The sequence below is a fragment of the Mandrillus leucophaeus genome, unplaced genomic scaffold, assembly GCF_000951045.1.
Source record: "Mandrillus leucophaeus isolate KB7577 unplaced genomic scaffold, Mleu.le_1.0 Scaffold809, whole genome shotgun sequence".
NCBI lineage: Eukaryota > Metazoa > Chordata > Mammalia > Primates > Cercopithecidae > Mandrillus > Mandrillus leucophaeus.
The window spans coordinates 1,047,684-1,066,864 of NW_012108797.1; the positions used below are offsets into that span (position 1 = coordinate 1,047,684).

The following is a 19,181-nucleotide window of genomic DNA, read 5'->3' on the forward strand; positions in this document are numbered from 1 at the left end:
GACAGTGCTTCACTCTGTCGCCCAGACTGGAGTGCAGTGGCCCGATCTCAGCTCACTGCAACCTCTGCCTCCCGGGTTCAAGCGATTCTCCTGCCTCAGAATCCTGAGTAGCTGGGATTACAGGCACGCGTCACCATGCTTGGCTACTTTTTGTATTTTTAGTATAGACGGGGTTTTGCCACGTTGGCCAGGCTGGTCTCGAACTCCTGACCTCAAGTGATCCGCCCGCCTCGGCTTCCCAAGGTGGTGGGATTACAGGTGTGAGTCACCGCTTCCCGCTTTCCTATAATATATTAACATACCAAACAGTCCAGGAGCAGCCATTAAGCAAACTCTACACTTTGCTTACCTGGTGTTATCTATCACTGAGATCACCGGGTGAGTTCAAAGACATGTCTATCTTCCCAGCACGAGGAAGTGAATTTGGGTCAGCTCAGGGACTTGATGCTGAACAGCTCTTATGAGCTTCTGATAATACCCAAGAACTAGAGAAACAGCTGTCTATAAATCTTTCAACTCAAGGTATATCACAGGGACACTTGCTTTCTTCAATTAGATTTGTAATTTTCTCAGAAGGCGAAACAGTAAGAAATGATTTTTCACACTGCCTCCTTAGCCCTGAGGCTCTGCCAACCCCTACTTCTGTGTCCCAACATTTAAAGACCACTAAAGTCCCACTCTATGCCATATACTCTGGGCAGGTTTTCTCATTTACCCCTCAGGACAGCTGTGGTATGGTCAGTCACATTTCAGATAACTAAGTTCAGGCTCACAGAGCCTAAGTCACTTACCCAGATAAGTGGCAGGATTGGAACGAGGCTGATCCCATCAATCAAGCTCCCAACTCCATCCCTCCCTTCCCTATGCTGAACCCCGCCTTCCCCGCAACCTGGTCTATTCTCAGAGCTGCAACCTTGGCTCTGTCCATCAGAAGGCACATCATAACTATCTCAATTTTTGTTTTTAAATTAAAAGCAGCTTATTTTGCATACAGTAACAAGTATTACGAGTTTTTTGTGGTTGTTTGGAAAATTCACATGCATATGAAAGCAGTTCCATGATCTGTTGACCCAAAATCTACACTGCATTCATTGATTTTTCACTTCCCTCCTCGGTGCAGGTTGCAGTGTCCACATTGTAGGAGGGTGGGTCCTCTTCAGACAGCAGGGCATTCACCCTCCTTCATTATCCTACTCCTATACAGGCTTCTCAGATTTCCTCCCACCTTCTCTCTGTCATTCCCTTTCCATGACACTATGGACACAGCTGCCCAGACCCTGCTCCTGTGCCCTCATCCTCTCTCTGTCATTGCCCACTGCCCCGCACTGCCCTATGGCTGCCCACCTAGGATAGCCAAGGATGTCCTGCAGTTTATTTTTTTTCCGTCTTCTTTTAAATACATCAGTATCTTTCTGACAGAATCATTCTGCACTTGGGTTCATAAGGTGGGTTGTAAGGGAGGTATTGTAGTTTTTGCCCCTTGCGGACACTTCTTTGCCAAAAAGTTTGATAATGGTGGTACCGTGGTGCCCTTTCCCGACACAAATCTGCATTGCAGCTACAACACTGCTGAATAGGAATGTGGGAAGGAGAGACTGTGGCCCAAGCCCACCCTATAAAGCTTTCTGGAAGTCTTGGTGGAAAAGTGAGCATTCCCAGTGTTTAGGGGTACTGAAGGACTCCAGACAAAAATTGTTGCCTTTTACTGTGCCGAGAAGAGAGCTCTATGTGAGAGGAAGACAAAATATTTTACTTTTTATTCTTTGACCACTGGATAAATAGAGACCTATAAAAGAAAAAAGGGATCCAGGCTACTTGTTATCTTTGTAACCCTCTTTACATCTTTATTACTATCTTTTCATGGAAATACATTTCTGTAACATTTGAAATTACAACATAATATCAATATTTTTTATGGGCCCGGTGTTTCATTTATATGATATCCTAAAGTTTATTTCCACAGTAACCTAGTGGTGAAAATTTAGTTCCCTTACCATAGTTTCTATTACAGACAATGGTATATATAACATTCTTGCTCATATGCACAAATATTTCAGTAATAATTTCTTTATAAGTTTTTGAAAGAGTATCTTTAAACTCCAGACACTTAACAATTTTATATTAAGATGATGAAATCAAAATACTTTTAAATTTTTTTAATTTTTTTTTATCTCAATAGGTTTTTGGGGAACAGGTGGTGTTCGTTCACATGAATAACTTCTTTAGTGGTGATATCTGAGACTGGCACACCCTTCACCCAAGCAGTGTACACTGTACCCAATGTATAGTCTTTTATCCCTCAACACTCCCCACTGTTTCCCCTGAGTCCCCAAAGACCAATGTATCATTCTTATGTCTTTGTGTCCTCATAGCTTAGCTCCCACATATGAGTGAGAACATACGATGTTTGGTTTTCCATTCCTGAGTTACTTCACTTAGAATAATAATCTCCGATTCTATCCAGGTTGCTGTGAAAGCCATTATTTCGTTCCTTTAATGGCTGAGTAGTATTCATATATATATATACATCACATTTTCTTTACCCACTCATTGACTGATGGGCATTTGGGTTGGTTCCATATTTTTGCAATTGCAAATTGTGCTGCTATAAACATGCATGTGCAAGTATCTTTTTCGTATAATGACTTCTTTTCTTCTCGGTAGATACTCAGTAGTGGGATTGCTACATCAAACGGGAGATCTACTTGTAGTTCTTTAAGGAATCTCCACACTGTTTTCCACAGTGGTTTTATTAGTTTACACTCCCACCAGCAGTGTAAAAATGTTCCCTTTTCACCCCATGCACTCAAACATTTATTATTTTTTGATTTTTTGATTATGGCCATTCTTGCAGTTATAAGATGGTGTTGCATTGTGGTTTTGATATGCATTTCCCTGATCACCAGTGATGTTGAGCATTTTTCCACATGCTTGCTGGCCATTTGTATATCTTCTTTTGAGAATTGTCTATTCATGTCCTTAGCCCACTTTTTGATGTTTTTGTTTTGTTTTCTTGTTGATTTCTTTGTAGATTCTGGATAATAGTCCTTTGTTGTATGTATAGATTGTGAAGATTTTCTCCCACTCTGTAGGTTGTCTGTTAACTCTGCTGATTATTTCTTTTGCTGTGCAGAAGCTTTGTAGTTTAATTAAGTCCCATCTATTTATTCTTGTTTTTGTTGCATTTGCTTTTGGGTTCTTGGTCATGAAGTCTTTACCTAAGCCAATGTCTAGAAGGGTTTTTCTGATATTATCTTCCAGAATCTTTATGGTTTCAGGTGTTAGATTTAAGTCTTTGATCCATCTTTAGTTGATTTTTGTATAAGGTGAGAGATGAGAATCCAGTTTCATTCTTCTACATGTTGCTTGCCAATTATCCCAGCACCATTTGTTGAATAGGGTGTCCTTTCTCTACTTTAAGTTTTTGTTTGCTTTGTCAAAGATCAGTTGGCTGTATTTGGCTTTATTTTTGGGTTCTCTATTCCGTTCCATTGGTCTATGCGCCTATTATTTTTTGTCTTGCTGTGGCTATGTGGGCTCTCTTTTGGTTCCATATGAATTTTAGGATTGTTTTTTCTAGCTCTGTGAAAAAAAATAATGGTGGTATTTTGATGGGAATTGCATTCAATTTGTATATTGCTTTTGGCAGTATGGTCATTTTCACAATATTGATTGTACCCATCCATGAGCATGGGATGTGTTTCCCTTTGTTTGTGTCGTAGATGGCTTTTATTACAGTATGGTATGTCCCTTTTATGCCGATTTTGCTGAGGGTTTTAATCATAAAGAGATGCTGGATTTTGTCGAATGCTTTTTTTCTGCATCTATTGAGATGATCATGTGATTTTTGTTTTAAATCTGTGTATGTGCTGTATCACATTTATGACTTGTGTATATTAAACCATCCCTGCATGAATGGCATGAAACCCACTTGATCATGGTGGATTTTCTTTTTGATATGTTGTTGAATTTGGTTCACTAGTATTTTCTTGAGGATTTTTGCATCTATGTTCATCAGGGATACCAGTCTGTAGCTTTCTTTTTCGTTATGTCCTTCCCTGGTTTTGATATTATGGTGAAACTGGCTTCATAGAATGATTTGGGGGAGGATTCTCTCTTTTTCTATCTTTTGGAATAGTGTCAATAGGATTGGTACCAATTCTTTGAATGTCTGATAGAATTAAACTGTGAATCTGTCTGGTTCTGAACTTTTTTTTTTTGTTTGTTATTGGCAATCTTCGTATTACTATTTCAATCTCATTGCTTGTTATTTGTATATTCAGAGATTCTATATCTTCCTGGTTTAATCTAGGAGGGTTGTATATTTCCAGGAATTTATCCATCTCCTGTAGGTTCTCTAGTTTATGTGCATAAAGGTGTTCATAGTAGCCTTCAATAATCTTTTGTATTTCTGTGGTATCAGTTGTAATATCTCCCATTTCATTTCTAATTGAGCTTATTTGGACCTTTTCTCTTCTTGGTTAATCTTGCTAATGGTCTATCAGTTTTATTTATCTTTTCAAAGAACCAGCTTTTGTTTCATTTATCTTTTGTATTGTTTTTGTTTGTTTCAGTTTTATTTAGTTCTGCTCTGATCTTCATTATTTCTTTTCTTCTCCTGGGTTTGGGTTTGGACTGTTCTTGTTTTTCTAGTTCCATTAGGTATGATCTTAGATTGTCTATTTGTGCTCTTTCAGACTTTTTGATGTAGGCATTCAATGTTATGAACTATCCTCTTAGCACTGCTTTTGCTGTATCCCAGAGGTTTTGATAGGTTGTGTCACTATTATCTTTCAATTCAAAGAATTTTTAAATTTCCATCTTGATTTCATTGTTGACACAACGATCATTCAGGAGCAGGTTATTTAATTTCCATGTATTTGCATGGCTTTAAGGCTCCTTTTGGAGTTGATTTCCAATTTTATTCCATTGTGGTCTGAGAGAGTACTCGATATAATTTCGATTATCTTAAATTTACTGAGACTTGTTTTGTGGCCTATCATGTGGTCTAACTCGGAGAATGTTCCATGTACTGATGGATAGAATATATATTCTGTAGTTGTTAGGTAGACTATTCTGTAAATATCTGTTAAGTCCATTTGTTATAGGGTATAGTTTAAGTCCATTGTTTCTTTTTTGACTTTCTGTCTTGATGACCTGTCCAGTGCTGTCAGTGAAGTATTAAAGTCTCCCACTTTTACTGTGTTGCCATCTGTTTCATTTCTTAGGTCTAGTAGTAACTGCTTTATAAATTGAAAGGTCCAGTGTTAGGTGCATATATATTCAGAATTGTGATATTTTCCTGTTGGACTAGTCCTTTTATCATTATATAATGTCCCTCTTTTTTAACTTCTGTTGCCTTAAAGTTTGTTTTGTCTGATGTGAGAATAGCTACTCTTGCTCACTTTTGGTGTCCATTTGCATGGAATATATTTTTCTATCCCTTTACCTTAAGTTTATATGAGTCCTTATGTGTTACGTGAATCTCCTGAAGACAGCAGAAACTAGGTTGGTGAATTCTTATCCATTCTGTCATTCTGTATTTTTTAAGTGCAGCATTTAGGCTATTTACATTCAATGTTAGTATTGAGATGTGAGGTACTATTTTATTCATTGTGCTATTTGTTGCCTGTATATTTATTTGTTTGTTTGTTTTTGCATTGTGTTACTGTCATATAGGTCCTGTGAGATTTATGCTTTAGGGAGAGTCTATTTTGGTATATTTTGAGGATTTGTTTTAATATTTAGAGCTCTTTTTAGCAGTTCTTGTACTGCTGGCTTGGTAGTGGTGAATTCTCTCAGCATTTGTTTGTCTGGGAAAGACTGTATCTTTCCTTCATTTATGAAGCTTAGTTTCTCTGCATACAAAATTCGTGGCTGATAATTGTTTTGCTTAAGGAGGCTAAAAAAAGGACCCGAATTCATTCTAGCTTGTAGGGTTTCTGCTGAGAAATCTGCTGTTAATCTGATAGGTTTTCCTTTATAGATTACCTGATGCTTTTGTCTCATAGCTCTTAAGATTCTTTCCTTTGTCTTGACTTTAGATAACTTCATGACTATGTTCCTAGGCAATTATCTTTTTTTGCAATGAATTTCCCAGGTATTCTTTGAACTTCTTGTATTTGTCCAGATCTCTAGCAAGGCTGGGGAAGTTTTCTTTGATTATTCCCTCAAATATGTTTTCCGAACTTTTAGATTTCTCTTCTTCCTCAGGAACACTAATTGTTCTTAGGTTTGGACATTTAACATAGTCCCAAACTTCTTGGATGCTTTATTCATTTTTCTTAAATTCTTTTTTCTTTGTCTTTGATGGATTGGGTTAATTGAAAAGCCTTGTCTTTGAGCTCTGAAGTTCTTCCTTCTGCTTGTTTGATTCTATTGCTGAGACTTTCCAGTGCATTTTGCATTTCTCTATGTGTGCCCCTGATTTCCCGAAATTGTAATTGTTTTTTTATTTATGCTGTTTCACTGAAGAATTTTCGTTTTATATCCTATATCATGTTATTGATTTATTTAAGTTGGACTTCATCTTTCTCTGTTGCCTCTTTTATTAGCTTAATAATCAACCTTCTGAATTCTTTTGCTGGCTATTCCAGGATTTCATCTTGGTTTGGATCCATCACTGGTGAGCTGGTGCAATCTTTTGGGGATATTAAAGAAACTTGTTTTGTCGTATTATCAGAAATTTTTTTCTCGTTCTTTCTCATTTGGGCAGACTATGTCAGAGGGAAGATCTGGAATTCAAGAGCTGCTGTTCAGATTCTTTTGTCCCATGGGGTGCTCCCTTGATGTGGTGTTCTCTCCCTTCCCCTATAAATGGGGCTTCCTGAGAGCCAAACTGTCATGATTGTTTTTGCTCTTCTGGGTCTAGCCACCCAGTGGAGCTACTGGGCTCTGGGCTGGTCCTGGAGAGTGTCTGGAAAGAGTCCTGTGATGTGATCCATCTTCAGGTTCTGCAGCCAGTGGAGGTAGCAGGGGAGTGAAGTGGGCTCTGTAAGGGTCCTTGGTTGTATTTTGGTTTAGTGTGCTGGTTTTGTGTTGGTTGGCCTCCAGCTAGGAGGTGGTGCTTTCAAGAGTGCATCAGCTGTGTCCTGTAGAGAGGATGCCAACTTTCCCTAGGGAGAGCTGGTTAAGTATTCAGATTTCTCAGGCGGTGGGCAGGGCCACAGAACTCCCAAGAGATTCTGACCTTGGTCTTTGGCTACCAGGGTGGGTAGAGAAAGACCACCAGGTAGAGGCAGGGATAGGCGTGGCTGAGCTCAGCCTCTCCTTGGGTGCGGCTTGCTGTGGCTGCTGTGGGGGATGGGGGTGTGATATCCGGTCCAATGGAGTTATATTCCCAGGGGGATTATGGCTGCTTCTGCTGAATCATACAGTTTGCCAGCAAGTGGGGGGAAAGTCAGCGGTCATGGGCCTCAGCCTGCTCCCACACAGCCTGCAGTCCTAAAGGCCAGTGTCACTCCCACTGTGCCCCGCAACAGCAATGAGTCTGTGTCAGGGCAACCAGTGACTAGGGCTGAGAACTTGTCCCAGACCACCAGCTTCCCCGCTGACAAAGCAAGCAGACTCAGTTTTTCGGTATCTCAGGGGGCCTGCAGCAGTGATCCAGTTTCTTCAAAGGGTCTGTGAATTCTCTCAGCTATCCTGGTATGTTCCTGCAGTACTTCTTGGAGCAAAGGTTTACAGTTTGAGTCTCCACAGGCTGCTCTGTCCATCTGAGCAGGAACTTCAAGCTAGTCCTGCCTCCTATGTGCCATCTTACCCCCGTGCATTTATCTGAAATCAAAATACTTCTAATAAAAGTATTACACTCTTAATATTCCAGTATGAAAGTTCCTTTCTGCCCACATTAGAAATAATGTGAATCTTTACTAATCTGATAGGCAAAAAAGTCATCTCTCATCATTGTTTCAATATAACTCATTTTTGCGCTCTTCTGAAATTTCATCCTGTGGATGTGACATAATCAATTTTCACAACCCCATGTTATTCAGTGCGTTCCAATATTCCCTATTATCTACACGATGTGGATGGCATTTTTTCAGAGTCTGTGTACTGGTAGTGGGTGTAATCCAGGGCACAGTTCCCTTGGTTATTTGCTCTGGTGAGCTGAATGGGTCCCCTTGGAGTCCAACAACTATGTTGAGGGAATTGTAATATTGTGATAACAGAACCTGGTTGATGTAGGAGTGTGTGTGTGTGTATGTGTGTGTGCTGACAACCACATTTCCCTTTACTTCCTTCTGGATTCTTTGTGTCTTTGCATCTCATTTGGTTTCCCTTTCCAAATTCAAGCCCAAAAGTGAAAACAGGGAAATATGAGGATGGCAGTACTTGTAACCAGATCTTTATCAACATTCTTCACTAAGTCCTGAAGATAAACATATAAAAGGAAATGCTAGCACAAAGGGTGTGAGCCTATGTAGGCCTTGATAAGTATTGCTCTACAGACACTCATAAAGTAGTGCCATTTAGACTCCCCAAGTACAGGGAGGTGAGAAAGGCTATAGAGGAATGAAGAAAGTACTGACACTGACAAGGTACTGCAGAGGAAAGGCCCTGGACTCTGCGGTGGACACACATATTGGTCACTTGTCTATTTTTGGTTTTGTTGTCTTTTTAGGTCTTAGCCATAAAATTTTTGCCTAGATCTCTCTTTCCCTTCGGCGCGCCACTGAGGATCCTGGTGTCGCCATGGGCCGCTGCCCCGCCCGTTGTTACCGGTATTGTAAGAACAAGCCATACCCAAAGTCTCGCTTCTGCCGAGGTGTCCCTGATGCCAAGATTCGCATCTTTGACCTGGGGTGGAAGAAGGCAAAAGTGGATGAGTTTCCGCTCTGTGGCCACATGGTGTCAGATGAATATGAGCAGCTGTCCTCTGAAGCCCTGGAGGCTGCCCGAATTTGTGCCAATAAGTACATGGTAAAAAGGTGTGGCAAGGATGGCTTCCATATCCGGGTGTGGCTCCATCCCTTCCACGTCATCCGCATCAACAAGATGTTGTCCTGTGCTGGGGCTGACAGGCTCCAAACAGGCATGCGAGGTGCTTTTGGAAAGCCCCAGGGCACTGTGGCCAGGGTTTACATTGGCCAAGTTATCATGTCCATCCGCACCAAGCTGCAGAACAAGGAGCATGTGATTGAGGCCCTGCACGGGGCCAAGTTCAAGTTTCCTGGCCGCCAGAAGATCCACATCTCAAAGAAGTGGGGCTTCACCAAGTTCAATGCTGATGACTTTGAAGACATGGTGGCTGAAAAGTGGCTCATCCCAGATGGCTGTACATCCCCAATCGTGGTCCTCTGAACAAATGGCGGGCCCTGCACTCATGAGGGCTTCCAATATGCTGCCCCCACTTAATACTCACCAATAAATTCTACTTCCTGTCCAGAAAAAAAAAAATTTTTTTTTTGCCTAGATCAATGTACTTAAGTGTTTACCCCAGGTTTCTGTCTAGTACTCTTATAGTTTCCGGTCTTACATTTAAGTCTTTAATCGATCTTGAGTTGATTTCTGTGTAAGATGAGAGACAGAGGTGCAGTTTCATTCTTTTGCATATGCATATCCAATTTTCCCAATACCATTTATTGAGGAGGATGTCCTTTCCTCAACGTATGTTCTTGGTGCCTTTGTTGAACATCAGTTTTGTGTGTAAACATGTGGTTTTATTTCTGCGTTCTCTATTCTGTTCCATTGGTCTTTGTGTCTGTTTTCATACCAATACCATATAGTAATCAAAACATGATTACTATAGCCTTGTAATATACTTTGAAGTCAAGTAGTGTGATGCCTCCGGCTCTGTTCTTTTTGGTCTGGATTGGTTTGGTTATCTGGGTTCCTTTGCGGTTGCACAACAATTTTAGGATTGTTTTTTCTATTTCTGTGAAAAATGTCATTGGTACTTTGATAAGGATTGCATTGAATCTGCAGATTACTTTTGGCAGTATGGTCACTTTAATTATATTAATTCTTCCAGTCCATGAGCATAGAATATCTTTCCATTTGCTTGTGTCTTCTTCAGTTTCTTTCATCAGTGTTTTGTAGTTTTCCTTGTAGAGGTCTTTCACCTACTTGGTTAAATTTATTCCTAGGTTATTTTTGGTAGCTGTTTCAAGTAGGCATGCCTTTTTAATTTCTTTCTCAGCCATTTCATCATCAGCTATTTCATCAATGGTGCATATAAACACTACCGATTTTTGTATATTGAGGTTCTATCCTACAACTTTATTGTATTTATCAAATTTGAGAGGGTTTTGATGGAGCCATTAGGTTTTTCTAGATACAAAACTATATCATTTGCAAAGAGGAACAAATGCAAAGATATCCGACTTGGATATCTGTTATTTCTCTTGTCTGATTGCTCTGGCTAGGTCTTCCAGTACTATGTTGAATAGTAGTGATGAAGGTGAAAAAACAAGATCCTTGTCTTGTTCCAGTTCTTAGATGAAACGGTTTCAGCTTTTCCCCATTCATTATGATAGCTATGAGTTTATCATATATGGTTTTTATTATTTTGAGGTATGTTCTTTCGATGCCTAGTTTCTTGAGAGTTTTTATCATGAAGGGATGATGAATTTTATCAAATGCTTTCTATGGATTGGTTGAGATGATCATACGGTTTCTGTACTTCATTCTGTTGATGTAATTACTGTATTATGTTTGTTGATTTGCATATGTTGAACCATTTTTGCATCCCTGGTATAAAACCCACTTGTTCATGGCATATTATCTTTTTGATGTGCTGTTGGATTCAGGTTGCTAGTATTTTGCTAAGAACTTCTGCATCTATTTTCATCAGGGTTATTGGCCTGTAGTTTTCTTTTTTGTTGAGTCCTTGTCTGGTTTTTAATATCATAATAATGCTGCTCTCATAAAATGAGTTAGGGAGAATTCCCTCCTCTTCAATGTTTTTTCAGCTGTTTGAATATAACTTGCGTTAGTTCTTCTTTGAAGGTTTGATAGAATTCATCAGAGGAACCACCCAGGCCTGGGCTTTTCTCTGTTGGAGGATTTTTATTACTGATTCAATCTCATTACTTATTGTGGTCTGTTCAGGTTTTCTATTTCTTCCTGATTCAATCTTGGTAGGTTGCATACGTCCAGGAATTTATTTATTTCCTCTAGGCTTTCCAATTTGGTGGTATATAATTGTTTATAATAGTCTCTGAATGATTATTTGTATTTCCATGTTATCAGTTGTAGTGTCTCCTTTTTCATTTCTGATGTTTATTTGTGTCTTCTCTCTTTTTTTTTCTTGGTTAGTCTAGCTGGCGGTTTATCAATTTTTTATCTTTTCAGAAATCCAACTCTTTGTTTCATTAAAACTTTGTATATTTTTAGTTTCTATTTTGTTTAGTTTGGCTCTGACTTTTACTGTTTCCTTCCTTCTACTCATTTGGGATTTGGTTTGTTTTTCCTTGTTTAGTTCCTTGAGGTGTACAGTTAGATTGATTATTTGGAATCTTTTGCCTTTTTTGATGAAGGCATCTATTGCTGTAAATTTTTCTCTTAGCACTGCTTTTGCTGTAGCTCATAGATTTTGATATGCTGTGTTTCCATTTTCATTTGTTTCAAGTAACTTTTTGATTTCCTCCATAATTTTTTTTCTTGACTCAGTGGTCATTCTGGAGCATGCTGTTTGTTTAATTTCCACATATTTGTACAGTTTCCCAGGTTCCTCCTGTTACTGATTTCTACTTTTATTCCATTTTTGTCTGAGAACATACTTGATATGATTTTGATTTTTTAAATTTATTGAGACTTGTTTTGTGTCCTTCTACTTAACTACGTCTTACACCATTAAATAGAATACAGTAATAGCTATTTCAAATTAATGAACATAATACACATTATTTTTGTCAATCTGTTCAAAAGTATATTGTCTAAATATTCATCAAAATACTTTTATTCCTGAATACCAAATTTCAAATATACAAAAGCACATTTATGAATTGTAATTAATCTTCACCTCTCACTAGCTCAACTCCTACCTCCTGACCCAAAATGTCTGTTGTCCATAGAATGGTGCACACATTCCAGACATGTTTCTGTGGATGCGGTGCACATGACCATGTCCACCTACACATGCATATAATCTTTGCCAAAAAGTGTGATCACATTAATCATCTCCTTTTGCAACCTGTCTTTTCCATTTAATATTCTTCTGAGGATTTATATTAGCATCTTATTAGTTCTTACAGTTTTAACATAATCAACAAGTTCATTGTTCATGTCTATATCTATTGGAATTGTATGTCAAAATTAGTTGCCAACTGCTTTGTTACTGAGCTTGCCCTATAAATTGTGGATGCTAATCTAACATCTGAGATGTAGTTTGAAAATGTTTCCCCATTATTTTATAGAAATTCTTAGTGTTATTTTCATTTAGAACGTGTTTTCAACTTCAATAATATGAATAAGATATACACAGATTGTAATTTAAAAAGAAATACTGGTGAAGAACACCTTAGGGCGTGTGTACTGTCGGCCTTGAGAAAAATACGAGCATTGAGAGTCCTGGAGATATCAAGACAAAAATGGAAAAATACTTTAAGTAATTCTAGAGTTAGCTGCTGATCTGGAGAGAAAAGAGTTTTCTCCCCGATTTACATAAACTTTCCCAAAGTACCATAATATGAATAATGGTCAAAGTGATAGGTACCTTGAATAGCAGTTAAGATTAAAGGAGATGAAATATAAAGTGCATTTGCTTACAGTAGTTTAGTGTATGTTAATTTCCTTCTCTCAAGCTTCCCTGTCCCAAGGCCAATACTTGAGCTTCTGCCTGAGCCCACTCACTACTTCGAGGAGCAACCAACTCGTGTGGCCCTACACCCAGGTCTCCTGGCATAAATGGCGGGATTTAATCTTCTCTATCTTCTTCATCACCCAGAGGGGTTGTGGAGTGAGGATGCCTTGGTCCACAATAGCAGAGGGGTGGAATCTGACCATTTCTCAAGCCCTGGAAGCCCATCTTCTAAAAGGGAGGCTACTCAGGGCTGTCTATGGATGATGAGGGATGGAACCTCATTCCAATCCTACCACCTATCTGGAGAAACTTAGGCTCTGAAAGCCTGAGTTTGGCCATCTATGAAATGGGATTGACCATACCATCCTTACAGTGCTGTCCTGAGGGGTAAATGAGAAAACCTGTCCAGAGTATATGGCATAGAGTGGGACTTCAATGGCCTTTAAATGTTGGGACACAGCACTAGGGGATGGGTGAGCCTCAGGGCTAAGGAGGCATTGTGAAAAATCATTTCTCATTGTTTCTCTTTATGAGAAAACAGGTATCTAGTTGAAGAAAGCAAATGTCCCTGTGATATGCCTTGAGTTCAAAGATTTGTAGACAGTTGTTTCTGTACTTCCTGGGCATTATCAGAAGCTCATAAGAGCTGTTCAACATCATGCCCCTGAGCTGACCCAAATCCAGCTCCCCATGCTGGAAAAACAGGCATATCTTTGAATTCACCTGTTGAGCTCAGAAATCGGTAACACCAGGGTAGCAAAAAGTTGTGTTTGCCTAATGGCTGTTCCTGGACTGGTCAGTATGGTTTTGGGCTCTTTAGTTTTTGGTTTTTTTTTAAGGAAAAATTTGGACCCATACCGCAGTCACCAGTGCAGAGTCTTCAGATCATGCAGTACTCAGCCACATCACTTCAGGTTTTCAGTCATCTGCTGCCTCCCTTAGAGACAAAAATCCAATAGTTACTAGCAAGTCTTTGACACATGATATAGTTTGGCTGTGTCCCCACCCAAATCTCACCTTGAATTGTAATAATCCCCACATGTCAAGTGCAGGGCCAGGTGGAGATAATTGAATCATAAGGGCAGTTTATACCACACTGTTCTCATAGTAGTGAATAAGTCTCATGAGATCTGATGGTTTTATAAATGGGAGTTTCCCTGCAGAAGCTCCCTTGCCTGCCACCATGTAAGATGTGTTTTTGCCTTCTGCTATGATTGTGGGGCTTCCCCAGCCATGTGGAACTGTGAGTCAATTAAACCTCTTTCCTTTATAAATTACCTAGTCTCCATTATGTCTTTATTAGCAGCATGAGAACAGACTAATATAACACACAATTGTCCAGTTTTTAATTAGCTAACAACTAAATATTAACAGAGCCCAGAACTCATGCTATTCCATTGGAGGTACCTCATGAACCCTAAAGTCGAATTAACTGGGTAAGAAAGGAAATTAATATATGGGTGACTTCATTGTTTAAATCTGAGATGAGATGGTTCTTCTCATTAATTTTTAAACTTGATCGGGTTTCAAAAAATTGATGATTTTCAAAAATCCCTCCTTGGACCTCTCATCACCTATTCAACCACATGATAGAGATACCACTCCTCTCCCTCTCCCCCTCTCTCTCTCTGGCGCTCGCTCTCTGTCTGTCTGTCTGTCTCTCTCTCTCTGTGTGTGTGTGTGTGTGTGTGTACATATATGTGTCCTCTCCCACTGGATTCTCTCTTCTTCAAATTCAAAGTTCCACAAAGAGTTTTGTACATTCCTTGTTAATACTCTCCACTTTTGACTGACTCTTTATCCCATTACACTATGGATTCTGTCCCCAGGATCATCAATTAACACATATGAATTAAAACTCTTTCGAGGCCGGGTGCGGTGGCTCACGCTTGTAATCCCAGCACTTTGGGAGGCTGAGATGGGCGGATCACGAGGTCAGGAGATCAAGACCATCCTGGCTAATATGGTGAAATCCCGTCTCTACTAAAAATACAAATAATTAGCCGGACGTGGTGGCAGGCGCCTGTAGTCCCAGCTACTCGGGAGGCTGAGGCAGGAGAATGGCATGAACCCAGGAGGCGGAGCTTGCAGTGAGCCAAGATGGTGCCACTGCACTCCAACCTGGGCGACAGAGCGAGACTCCGTCTCAAAAAAAAAAAAAAAAAGAAAAGAAAAACAAACAAACAAACAAATAACAAAAAAACTCTTTTGAAATACCTTCCTTGTGCAATCAAAAATAACAAATGGAAAGTACAATATACTCATACTGAGCAATTGTGATACAAAATCAGATCAAGCTCTAAATGATATGCATCCCTGAACTAATCAATGGATTTGGGTAGTAGCCTGGACATATGAAAATCAACTCAGGGAATCACTGTCTTCTTTCACCAGCATGACCCAGTTTAGATTCCAGATAGACAGGGTAAGCCTACATGAATTACAGTTTGGATTAAAGATAGAAAATTAGGTCTGGGCAAATGGAAGGTATTTCATGTCAGGAAACACTGAGACATTATTTTAGGCTAGTTAGCTTCAGGGAAGCGCTAAGATTTTGAATTCATCAGGGAATAAAGAGGTTTGAAAAATGGTATCTGCAGATTTTGTTGGAGCTCCCCACAGCATATAAACTGAGAAAATGGGTGTGTCTGCTTCAGTGAGTCTGAGAGACAGTATAAATGACAAATAGGCATATATGGTAGGTCCCTCTATTAAGATGTGAATGTGTGTTTGTTCTCCTCATGTTTCTTCCTTTCTCCTATTTCATGAGGTAGCCAGGTATTTAGGGATGAAACCACGTCAGAAAACAATATCATATTTCACTTACAGATATATGCATATGTAATAAAAGTATAGAAAAATGTCTTAAAAATGTAAAACCTAAATTATACATTGTGGTCACCTGTGGGAAAGAAGGCAGCTGAGGTAATAAGAGAAGACTTTAAAGTGTGTTTGACTCACCTATGAAGGTTTTATATGTTGACATGAGTATGTAGAAGTCTGTTGTATTCTATAATTTTTTGTGTTACTTTAAGATTTCATAACAACCACTATTTCTCTGAGACTTAATTCTGATTTTAAAAAGATCCATACCAATTAAGAAATTCAGGGAAATATAATCAAGTCCAGATATATAATTAATCAATAACCCCATCACTGGTTAATTTTTAAACTTTTTTTTGTATTAATGCTCATTTCATTCTCTATGCATGCATATTTAATGTTTGTATACTAAATATGGGTTTCATTAATTTGAAGACTCAACATTTGCTAAAGATCATGAAAGCAGTTATTAAATGTACACACATTTTCTACCTGATCTATCTGACTCCAAAGCCCACATCCCTAACCACTGGGTATACAAGGAAAGATCTGGTACTTAGGACCCAGGTCTCCTGGTTTCAGTCTGTTTTATAGCAGACTCATCTTCATGCTCTGTCATTCGGTGCTGTCTCCTTTCCAGAGCTTAATGAAAAGCTGCTATTCCAATGTCCAAATGGAAGGTAAAAGAAGGTAGCAAGAAAGGATATAAAACAAAATGTAATGAGGGGATGATTTTCCTTCTCCTCCACTGCATTATCAGGTTACCTGTGCTACAAAGAAGAGACAGCAAAGCCCGCCGTCCCTCCCTCTCTCTCTCTCTTTCCCCCTCCCTCCCTACCTTCCTCCCTTCCTCTCTTTCTTTTTTCAGGGTCTTGCTTTGTTGCCCAGGCTGAGTGCAGAGAGAAAATAAATCAAAGTGTGGAGAGACTGTGACCCTGTGAAAAGAGTGTTCTGGTGAAGAATGTGACTTCAGGAGGAAGCATAAACCCACTGCCAGATGGGAGCCTATGGGACCTGGGGTTAGAGAAAAACTAAAGTAGGTGTAAGATTAGCCTGGGTTAATTTTACGGCTATGTTTTTTTCGGAAATATTTCTTAAGTAACATATTTTAGGAGCCACATTTTTATCATAAATGTATTCCACACTTGTCTTTGCAAAAGGTTAATATTGAGTCAAGCGCAGAATTTAAAAACTATTAATACCCAGTGTTAAAGCAAACTAAATATGACCTGAGAAGGACTCCGTACTTCTATATTTGAGTCCTTGTGGATGAACTGTAACCTAGCTTAATAGGCAAAATTGAAAACATAACTTCGGAGTATGTGCCTGTAACAATAGCTAACTCTTGGCCAATCCCAGCGGCCATACTTCAACCATTCGTGTACTGCGGAGTGTTCAAACTGGGTTTAAACAAGGCAAACACCAAGCTATAATCAATCCAGCCATTCTGTACCTCACTTCCAATTTCTGTACATCATTTCCCTTTATTGGTCTATAAATTTTTTTCCACCATATGGCTATGCTAGAGTTTCCATGAATCTGCTGTGATTCTGGGGGCTGCCCAATTCACGAATTGTTCATTGCTCAAAGTCCTCTAAATTTAATTTTCTTTTATCATCAGTATTCCTATCCTTATTGAAATTTACATCATGCTACTTTGTTTTTTTATACATGTATATAAGCAAATGTAATGGACACACATACATTACATTTTATATAATGGTTATACTATATATGGAGCTTGGTATTCTGGGTTTTTATTTTCATTTCTACTTCTATTTGAACTTTTATACAAAGTACTAATATGTGGATGAATCATTCTGATTAAATTACAAGACATATAATCTAACTTTGCCTTTTAATGAACCAGCTGACCCAACCCCAATTTTCAAACAATGCATCTGATTGGAAATGCCATATCTACATTGCATATTAAATGTAATATATATATATGGGTCTGTTCATGAGCTTTCTACAGACATCCTTTAATCTGTATGTCAAAGACTCCATCAGTTACAAAAGCAAAGTTTCATGGAACATTGCAATACCTGACAGTGTAATCCTGATTCCTATCATTCACCCTTTGGATGAATGGTGCAATAATAAAACAAAATAAACAATAATAAAAATGCCAGCAATTGTAGGATACATGATAGATAAATTATTTGCTCTAGATTATGCAACCATTGAGTGATAGTTCCCAGACTCAAATCCAAGTCCTTCTCACCCCAAAGCCCACACAGCTAACTACTGTTCCTATAATAAATGTCCTTCTGTGGTAGACTAGAGGCCAACAAAAGAACAGGACTCACTACAGGTCCCGTGGTCACTTTACAGGTCTGGCAACTAGGATACAGGTTCAATGACCCCCATCTTCTGTCCAGCTATTATTCTTTGCTCTTCTTTAATATTCCTTCTTTCTGGGGCTCAATAAATTCATTCACCATGTCACACTAGGATGAAAATAGGAGATCAGAAAGTACATGGAATCAAAAGAATAACGAGATACAACCAACATTCACTGCTTGTCACCATGTTTCCAGATCCTCTCGTTTCAAATCTTTTATTTTATGCAGCACAGATGTATTCTTCCAGGGCCAGCAATCTCTAAGAATGTACCCCCAAAGATACAATTAAAAAAGACAAAAGGCATGAAGACAAGGCAATTCATGGTAGAACAATTTGTAACAGGACAAGACTAGAAATGAGACAGATGTCCATCAATAAGGAATTGATTGAATAATCTAAGGTACATCTACATCCCAGAGTTCTCTGGAGGTAAAACAAGCAATGAGAACTCCCCCTTCTACTCCTTTGTAATGATTTTCAGCATATATTGTTAACTGAAGAAAGGTGCAGAAAAATGTGTTGAGTCACTGCTGTCCAATATAGTAGACATTGTCCACATATGGCCATTTACATTTAAGTTGATTAAACATACATGAAACTAAAAGTTCAGTTCCATTCAACACATTTCAGGTGTTCAACCGCCACAGTTGCCATTAGCTATTGTATTGAACAATGTAGACAGTATATTTCATCTCTATAGAAATTAAAATGATTTTTCTGTTATTCCCACATACAGTTTTCTATTCAGCATATGAAGAGTCTGGAACATCTAGTGGACTTCTGTATCCCTTTAACCTGGAATGCCTCCTTTTTCAACCCAGAGTTTCAGAACGCTCTATAGGGTATGCATGGGCCACAGCCCCTCCCTCCCACCTTCCTGCTCACCGATGTTCAAGCTGTAGTTCAAGCTTCTGTCATGAGGGGGGCGCCATTGTACCACCATTATAGAACTCTTCTGCAAAGACGTGTCTGCAAGGAGCAAAAAATACAATACTTCCCTTAAACCACAGCTTATGAGCCTAAGTGCAGAATGATTCATTCTAATTCTGTCAAAAAAAAAGAACAACTGGTAAGTGTAAAAGAAGACTGCAAATACATATATGGTGGGGCATCCATAGGATGAAACACCAGGTAGGTCTAACACTCCTTGGCTGTTGCTGGAAGACAGAATCTTAATGGATCGCATCAGGGCAGGTGAGAGGTGACTGAGAGAGGATGAGGGCAAAAAGGGCAGGTCTGGGAGGCTGTGCTTATAGTGTCCTGG

At 39.1% G+C, this 19,181-nt stretch overlaps 1 protein-coding gene and 1 long non-coding RNA gene across 2 annotated transcripts; one reads left to right on the forward strand and one right to left on the reverse strand.

The window, feature by feature from the left end:
• Positions 1 to 8,657: 8,657 nt before the first annotated feature.
• On the forward strand, positions 8,658 to 9,399 carry LOC105530269 (60S ribosomal protein L10-like). The gene has a single exon (XM_011967714.1). It carries the CDS (start codon positions 8,695 to 8,697, stop codon positions 9,301 to 9,303), a length of 609 nt encoding a protein of 202 aa, XP_011823104.1. The 5' UTR covers positions 8,658 to 8,694; the 3' UTR covers positions 9,304 to 9,399.
• Positions 9,400 to 11,886: 2,487 nt separating this feature from the next.
• On the reverse strand, positions 11,887 to 18,531 carry LOC105530270. The gene is made up of 3 exons (XR_001004621.1): positions 18,510 to 18,531; positions 17,881 to 18,021; positions 11,887 to 13,682 (listed from the first exon to the last, which is right to left on the reverse strand). It is a non-coding gene; the product is annotated as an uncharacterized LOC105530270 (long non-coding RNA).
• Positions 18,532 to 19,181: the final 650 nt, after the last annotated feature.